Genomic DNA, 8,360 nt, shown 5'->3' with positions numbered 1-8,360 from the left:
CGTCCTCTCTGACACACACACACACACACACACACACACACGCACACACGAGCCTCTGAGACAGTGCCACCAACACAACCCAAACACCTTGCGGTTGCTATGGCAACACTTGAGATTTTAATACGTTTCGCTAAGGATGTTAAAGGGGGCGCGTGTTGGGGGGCTTTGTGGGGTGGGGGGGAGCTCTACCGCCCAGACCCACTGTGCATCTCCAGTGTCCAAGCCTGGAGCCAGCTGCCATAGGTTTGGGGGGGGACAGATCCCCTTTCTCCCATTCCACCAGGTCCACTTGGGCCTACAGGGTCAGCTGGGAAAAGATGGGGTTCCCCGGGCTCCAGGGCCTCCCCCAAGCCCTGCTTCTTCCCTCGCTCCCAGTCAGGGAGCAGCGTCTCTCGATACTTGGCCCCAGAGGAAGTCCAAGGCCTCTGTCATCTGGAGACCCCAGGGAGGCTCTCCGGGGGGTGAGGCCCAGCGGCCGAGGCCGGCGTGGAGAGGGCCCTGGAGAGGCCGTGGGAGAAGGTAGAGGTGTCTCATCGATGAACGTGGTGATCTCTTCCCGGAAGAAGCCAGCACCCCGTGGGGGTCCCCCACCGGACCCCAGAACCCCGCTCTCTAGAAACTGCCGGAGGCTCGCCAGCCCTCCGCCCTCAGCGTCCTCTTCATCCTCCTCGTCCTCCAGCCTGGCCCTCAGGTAATCGGGGGGACCCCCAAGGGCCCGGATGTCATCCGAGGACGACCATTTGTGCAGGAAGGATCCGGGCATGCGCGGGCTGGAGGTGTTGATCTCATCGTGGGACAGCCGGCGCGACAGGGGGACCTGAGGAGAGGAACAGTCCACAGACATTTGGGGTGCTACCTAGACAACGGTAGAGGAGGAAGGACCCCATCTGGGGGCCTTTTAAGATGGTGCCATGCTTTTTCATGTGTGTGCTGGTGCTGGGACTCGAACTCAGGGCCTGGGCACTGTCCCTGAGCTTTTGTGCTCCAAGGCTGGCGCTCTACCACTTGAACCACGGCTCCGCTTCTGGATTTTTTTTTGGGTGGCTCAGTGGACATAAGAGTCTCATAGACTTTCCTTCCTTGGGCTGGTTCTGAACCCGGATTCCTCAGCTCTCAGCTCCCTGAGTAGCTAGGATTAGAGGTACAAACCACCAGTGCCATGTTTTGGTTTGCGGGTACTGGGGCTTGAACTCGGGGCCAGGGTGTTGTCCCTTGGCTTTTTGCTGGTTCACTGGAGATGAGAGTCTCATGGACTTTCCTGCCTATGTTGGGCTTTAGAACCTCGATCCTCAGATCTCAGCCTCCTGAGCAGCTGGGATTACAGGCGTGAGCCACCCTACTCCTCCAACATCTCCAAAATATTTACTTCGCCCGCCTCTTGGCGAGCCCAGCAGGCTAAGGCTTGGGGGTCTCAGGGATGGGAGGAGGGGGAGAGGTTAAGATGGAGGAGGAGGAGCAAGATCTGGGTTGGGTCTCCTCAGCCCCTACCTGTAAGTAGTGTACTCTCTCAAGAGGAGGGAAGAGCATATGTCGTCCGGGCAGCAGCTTCACCTGAGTGGGGTCCCCGCTGCCCGGTCCCGTGGCTCCATTGGCATCGAAGCGGACTTTGCACACGCGGCTCTCTGAGTACTCATCACAGCCCTCGTCTGTGAGAGAAAAGGGGGTACAGGGGTCACAGGCAGAGCGCACCATCCCTTCTTTGCCCTGTTCACAAACCCCTTCATGTCCATCATTCTGCCCAAGGGTGGTGCCGATGTGTTAACTTTTGTACTACTTATAGAAGTAATGATCTGCGGGTGCCAGTGGCTCACGCCTGTCATCCTATCTACTCAGGAGGCTGAGATCTGAGGATTGCGGTTCGAAGCCAGCCTCGGCAGGAAAGTTCGTGAGTATTTCTTTCTTTTTTTTTTTTTGGTCAGTTATGGGCCTTGAACTGTAGGCCTGGGCGCTGTCCCTGAGCTCTTCAGCTCAAGGCGAGCGCTCTGCCACTTGAGCCACAGCCCCACGTCCAGTTTGCTGGTGGTTCATGGGAGATCAGAGTCTCACGGACTTTCCTGCCTGGGCTGGCTTTGAACCGCGATCCTCAGATCTCAGCCTCCTGAGGAGCTGGGATGGCAGGCGTGATGATATGTATCATTAAGTTAGGGTGGAGGGGGGACAGCTTGTCTGGTTCTCTGGGTGATATTCAAGGGGCCCACAATACAAAAGCGAGGACCACAGTGTTCTCATGAGGCCAAGGCCACGCCGGCTCCGTCCACCAGAGGGTGCTGTGGGGCAGGGAGGAGGGCCGGGAAAGCAAAGGCGCCGCTGACCCTCATCGCCATCCTCCTCCGACATGATGGCCACGCACTGCTCCCACACCGTGCGGACGTCGGCCCGGTAGCGCTCGCAGGACCAGATGAAGGAGGGCAGCAGCAGCGTCTGTGCCATAGAGCACCACAGCACGGCCAGGACCATCCAGGGCGGGGCCGAGTCCGACTTCAGGGAGAAGAAGCTCACCACCTGGGGCAGGGGGAGAGGACGTGGGACAGCGGCAGGTCACACACTGTTCAACCGGGCGTCGTGGCTCCCGCCTTGAATCCCAGCCACCCAGGAGGCTGAGATCTGAGGATCGAGGTTCAAAGCCAGCCCAGGCAGGAAAGTCTGTGAGACTCTTTTATCTCTCCAACAAACTAGCACAGAGCCAGGAGTGGAGCTGTGGCCAGAGTGGTAGAGCACCAGCCCTGAGCGGAAAAGCTTAGAGGGAGAGCATTCAGGTTCTGAGTTCAAGCCCCAGTACCAGCACACACACACACACACACACACACAATTTTATTTTTTTGCCAGTCCTGGGGCTTGAACTCAGGGCCTGGGCGCTGCCCCTGAGTTCTTTGGCTCAAGGCTAGGGCTCTACCACTTGAGCCACAGCACCACTTCCGGCTTTTTCTGTGTATGTGGGACTGAGGAATCGAACCCGGGGCTTCATGCATGCTAGGCGAGCACTCTACCCCTGAGCCACCTGCCCAGCCCCACACACAATTATGTTAAATGAGCAGATGAACTGAAGGCTGGGATGATGCAGTTGAATAGTGGGAACTAGAAGTAGACAGAACAAAGGTGAAACAGGGAGGCTGGGCAGGTGGCTCAGTGGTAGAACACTCGCCTAGCATGCATGAAGGCCCGGGTTCGATTCCTCAGTACCACATCCACAGAAGAAGCCAGAAGTGGTGCTGTGGCTCAAGTGGTAGAGCACCAGCCTTGAGCCACAGAAGCTCAGGGACAGCGTCTAGGCCCTGAGTTCAAGCCCCAGAACTGGCCTTCTCCCCCCCCCAAAATCAACTGGAGCTGGGTGCTGGTGGCTCCCGCCTGTCATCCTAGCTACTCAGGAGGCTGAGATCTGAGGATCACGGTTCAAAGCCAGCCCGGGCAGTTAAGTCTGTGAGACCCTGATCTCCAAGGAAGCACCAGAAAACCAGAAGTGGTGCTGTGGCTCAAGTGGTAGAGCACCCGCCTTGAGCTGAAAAGCGCAGGGACAGCGCTGAGGCCCCGAGTTCAAGCCCCACGACCAACCAAAAATAAAAAAATGGGGGGAGAGGAGGAGGAGGGGAGGATGGAACCCCGCACTGAGGCGTGGCTCATGGGGCCTGGAGGTCAGAGGGATAGCGGGGAGACCCCCCCTCCCCGAAATCTCACCAAGATCGGCACCCCGGTGAGGGAGTCGTAGAGAAAGACGATGGCGCTGACCAAGTTGGTGACCTGCAGCGACGTCTTGGCCGACTCGGACCCATCCAGGGAGGACCGCCGCTTCCCACGCGTGTCTTCCACCACGATGGCCGGCACCTCAAAAGCCGCTCGGGTCCCCAAACTCCCCAGGCCTCCGGGCTTGGATCCTCCATTCGCCCGGCCTCCACGGGCCAGCCGGGCTCTACGCGGCCGGGCCCAGAGCGTCTGGTAAAAGGTGATGGCCACGCACACCAAGCCCATGACGATGCCCCCCAAAAGCAGGAGACTGAAGCACACCCCGAAACCCAGGCCGATCTTGGAGACGATGAACTGGCAGCCCCGGGCGTAGTAGCGTTCGCCATTGTTGTGCCAGCCGATGGAAGGCAGGGTGGACAAGATGAAGCTCACCATCCAGATGCCCATGACCGCGTGCAGCGCCTGCTTCTTGGCGTTGCTCAGGCGGTAGTTGACCGGCCAGCGCACCATCCACATGCGGTGGTACGACAGCGACGCCACCGTGAAGCACGTGGCCAGCGCCAGCGTGTAGTAGGTGGACACGAACACCTTGCAGATGCTCTCGTTCCAGTCGTAATCGGACGACGCCTGGCGCCGAAGCTGGACCACAGCGAAGGTGGTGAGGGGTACGGCCGCCATGAGGATGTGAGTCCCCGCCAGGAAGCACAGGAGCAGCTCCAGGGGTTTGTGCTTCTGCTGCTTGGCCGAGATGCTGAGGATGATCCAGGCATTGGCCAGCAAGGCCAGGAGGCCGCAGGCCAGCCAGGACAGGGCGTTGGAGCGCAGGGAGGCTTCTTCTGCCCCTGTCCCGCCCCGAGCCATCCTAGCCGCACCCCCACCCCCCCCTGCTGCCACGCTTGGGGTGGGGGTGGGGGCTAGGTCTCACCCCGGAGCCCCACTCACGCTCCCCGCCATGATGCTTCCCCCCACCCCGCTCGATCGGGGTCCGGGATTCAAGGAGGTTGCTTCGCAGCTCAGCCCGCTGCTTCACAGGACATGGCTTGGCCCCCTCCCCAGTTGGGGCAGGAAGGGCGAGGCTGGGAAATCAGTCAGAGGCCGGCCTCAGCCTCCACCTTGGGCCCGGCTTGAGTCTCTCTGTGGAGTCGCTGCGGAGAGGCGAGCTGGCTGCTTCCTCCAGGATGAGACCCCGGTGGAAAGTTCTAGAACCCAGGCTGGGGCTTTGCAGGTCTTTTGAGTCCTCGGCTTTGCAAACCAGGCAGGGAATCTTCTACAATAGCTTTGCTATGTTAGACTCCTCTTGCTTCACGTCAGCTGCAGAAAGAGGCAGAAGGCAGTCAGGCCTAGATTCTTTTGTTTGTTTTTAGCCAGTCCTGGGGCTTGAACTCAGGGCCTGGGCGCTGTCCCTGAGCTGCTTTGGCTCAAGGCTGGCGCTCTACCCCTTGAGCCACAGCCCCACTTCTGGCTTTTTCTGTGTCTGTGGTACTGAGGAATCGAACCCAGGGCTTCATGCATGCGAGGCGAGCGCTCTACCACTGAGCCACCTTCTTGAGTCTAGACTATGCTTTAAGTGCACCCTGGTGGCTCCCGCCTGTCATCCCAGCTACTCAGGAGGCTGAGATCTGAGGATCGCAGTTCAAAGCCAGCCCGGGCAGCAAAGTCTGTGAGACTCTGATCTCCAATATATGATCACAAAGCTGGAAGGGGAGCCGTGGCTCAAGTGGTAAAGTACAACTAGCCTTGAGCAAAAAATAAGCTAAGGGACAGAAGCCAGGCTCTAGGTTCAAGCCCCAGGACTGGCAAAAAGAACCAAAAAAAGTCTCATAGATTTTCCTGCCTGGGCTGGCTTTGATCTAGGATCCTCAGATCTCAGCCTCCTGAGTAGCTCGGATGACAGGCGGGAGCCACCAGTGCCAGGCTATGAACTTTTGTGCAGATCCTGGGGCTTGAACTTATAGTCCAGGCTCTGTCCCTTAGCTTGTTTGTTCAAGGTTGGCTGGTGCTTTACCATTTCGGTCATACGTTCACTTCTAGCTTTTTGATGGTTCATTGAAGACAAGAGTCTCACAGACTTTCCTGCCCAGTCTGGCTTGAATGACCCCCCTCAAACCCCTAACAATGAGCTAATTCCATAGTTTCCAGAAAGAATAAAAAAGGAGGTTAAAGCAGTCTAGACCTGGGAATGTGGTTTAGTGGTACAGTGCTTGCCTAGCATGCATGAGGCCCTGGGTTCGATTCCCTGGACCACATAAACAAAACAAAGACAATAACAACAAAAAAGAATCTAGGCCTAGCCAGTGCTGGAGGTTCCCCGCCTGGCATCCCAGCTACTCGGGAGGCTGAGATCTGAGGATCACGGTTCAAAGCCAGCCTGGGCAGGAAAGCCATGAGGTTCTCATCTCCAATGAACCAGCAGAAAAGCAAAAATGGGCACTGTGGCTCAAAGTGGGAAAGCACCCGCCTTGAGCAAAAATAACAACAACTTGGGGTTAATACCCAGGCCTTGAGTTCCAGCCCCAGGACTGACCAAAAAAAGCCTGAAGGGAAGGTATGACTGGAGCGGTAAAGCACCAACCTTGAGAGGAAAAAAAAAAAGCCAGAAGTGAGTGCCAGGCCCTGAGTTCAAGTCCCAACACCAACACACACACACACACACACACACACACACACACACACACACGGACACACACCTCGATTCATTTTTGTGGGTACGCTGTAAACAGCCTCTCCTGCCTGTGGGTCCCCTGGGCAGAGCTGGTACTGAGCCCTCTCCCTCCCTCCCTCCCTCCCTCCCTCCCTCCTGGGCAGCCTCCGGGGACTGAGCGCAGGGAGATGGGGACTGCAGGGGGGAGGGGGCGGGCTGAAGGCGGGAGGGAAACCACTGACATCAGACACAGCCAGAAATGGAAAGAGGGGGGGACCAGCGCGCAGGAGGCATGTTGCAGCCGGGGGAGGGGGGGAGGAGAGAAAAAAGAGAGGGGTTAACGCGGATAGTAGCTGAAAATAGACAGAGACGCTGGGGAGGCTCCAGAGTGGAGGCCCGGGCGGGAGAGGCCGGGGGACGGAGAGATGATAAACAAAAATCACCCCCAAAAGCAAACCCACAAAACCCCAGTGTTCGATAGGGCGCCTCCCCCTCCCCTGCGAGAGCCCCTGATTCTCCTGGCCTGCAGCCTCAGTTTCCTTTCAACGCAAACCAGGCTTGGCAAGGGGGAGCGGGGGGGGGGGGGGGGCTACAGGGGGGGGTGAAGAGGACACAGGCATTATGGCTTTGGAGCAAATGTGGGTGGAGGGAAATAACTGGGGCGCCCCAATGGCTGTGAGCTGTTCCCTCAGCCCCTTTGCCTTCCCACCCACCCCCAAAAAAGGTCCTGTCCACCCCCACCCCACCCCCATCACGGTCCTCCTGGGGCTCCTCCACCCCGGTTACCATGGCAACGGCCAGCCGGAGGGAGATGGAGAAACTGGTCCAGAGAGCCCCCCCCCCCAAGCTGCCCTCCCTTGAAGCCTGGGACCCACCTGATCGCCAAACCCAGCGCAGGGGGGTACCCCCAAATAGAGATGGGAAAGGAGACAGAGAAAGAGAGAGAGAGAGGAGGAGGAGAAGGACGAAGGGGAGAAGGAGGTGAAGGACAGACCGTAGCAGGAAGGGAGGGAGGGATCTGGGGGTGCTCGCAGCCTGGATGGCTGGGGTCCCCCCTCGCCCCCCCCACACCCCGTCCTTGGCGGAGAGGTGAAGGGCTAAGGTCACAGGCCCCTCCCTCCCTCCCTCGGCTTCATAGCAGGTGTCTGGGACCTGGGGCGGCCCGCGGGGGAGGAGGCGGAGTGGGGGGGCTGTGGGGGGGCGGTGATGGGTGGGGGGGCGGGCAGGGGTCCCTCTTACCTCGGGCTGCGCCCAGCAGTGCTGGGCAGACGCGCTCCGTCCCAACGAGGTTCCTGCCGGCTCCGCTCGCCCGCCCTCCTCCCTCCTTCGCTCCCTCCCTCCTCCTCCCTCCTCCCTCCCTCCCCCCCACGTCCTCCCGGCCTCTGCGTCCAGACCTCCCTCCCTCCCCCCTCCCCCGCCCCTCCAGCACCCCCAGCATCAAGGACAATGGGGGGGCCTTCGATCCTGGATTAGGGAACCCCAGGACAGGTTTTGGGGGGTGGGGTGACGGAGGGAGGAGGGAGGGGGGCTTGGGGGAGGGGGAGAGGCTCGGCCCCTACCCCATATCTGGCTTTTTTTTTTTTTTTTTTTGGCAATAGGAACATGAGAGGCAGCTGGCCGTGGAGCTGTTTGCGGGGTGAAGTGAGTCCCCCACCCGGGGTCCCCCACCCCGTGTCCCCCCCTCAGGGGGTGGGCGATGCCTGGGCCCGGCTCCTGTGGTTTGTGGGTCCCGATGGAGGTGCTTTGTGGAGTTGGGGGGGGACAGAGACCTCAAAGTATGCGGGCACACACATCAGTGTGCACAGTGTTTGTGTGTGTGTGTGTGTGTGTGTGTGTGTGTGTGTGTGCCCGTCCTGGAGCTTGAACTCAGGACCCAGGTGCTGTCCCTGAGCTGGCTTTCCACGTTGGATCTCTTCCACTTGAACCACAGCTCACTTTTTGTTTTTTTGTTTTAGTGTTAGTTTTTGCTGGTTAATTAGGAGCTAAAGAGTCTCTTAGGCTGGGCACCAGCGGCTCCCGCCTGTCACCCCGGCTACTCGGG

General features: G+C 59.2%; 1 protein-coding gene across 1 annotated transcript; it reads right to left on the bottom strand.

Annotated features, from left to right (window-relative positions):
• Nucleotides 1–94: 94 nt before the first annotated feature.
• LOC138835324 (probable G-protein coupled receptor 162) lies at nucleotides 95–7,644 on the bottom strand. The gene is made up of 5 exons (XM_070033904.1): nucleotides 7,559–7,644; nucleotides 3,673–4,989; nucleotides 2,313–2,502; nucleotides 1,489–1,646; nucleotides 95–817 (listed from the first exon to the last, which is right to left on the bottom strand). Exons 2-5 carry the CDS (start codon nucleotides 4,537–4,539, stop codon nucleotides 296–298), a joined length of 1,737 nt encoding a protein of 578 aa, XP_069890005.1. The 5' UTR covers nucleotides 4,540–4,989; nucleotides 7,559–7,644; the 3' UTR covers nucleotides 95–295.
• Nucleotides 7,645–8,360: the final 716 nt, after the last annotated feature.

Source organism: Dipodomys merriami, unplaced genomic scaffold (assembly GCF_024711535.1).
Source record: "Dipodomys merriami isolate MVZ:Mamm:240054 unplaced genomic scaffold, mDipMer1.0.p SCAF_233, whole genome shotgun sequence".
Taxonomy (NCBI): Eukaryota; Metazoa; Chordata; class Mammalia; order Rodentia; family Heteromyidae; genus Dipodomys; species Dipodomys merriami.
This window is presented reverse-complemented; position numbering and strand designations above follow the sequence as displayed.

Excerpts from the sequence above, each read along its gene's own strand:
- LOC138835324 (XM_070033904.1), bottom strand. The coding sequence starts at position 4,539 with ATGGCTCGGGGCGGGACAGGGGCAGAAGAAGCCTCCCTGCGCTCCAAC. Across the intron at positions 2,503-3,672 it reads TCACCGGGGTGCCGATCTTG|GTGGTGAGCTTCTTCTCCCT; the intron begins GTGAGATTTCGG and ends CCCCTGCCCCAG. Across the intron at positions 818-1,488 it reads AGAGAGTACACTACTTACAG|GTCCCCCTGTCGCGCCGGCT; the intron begins GTAGGGGCTGAG and ends TCCTCTCCTCAG.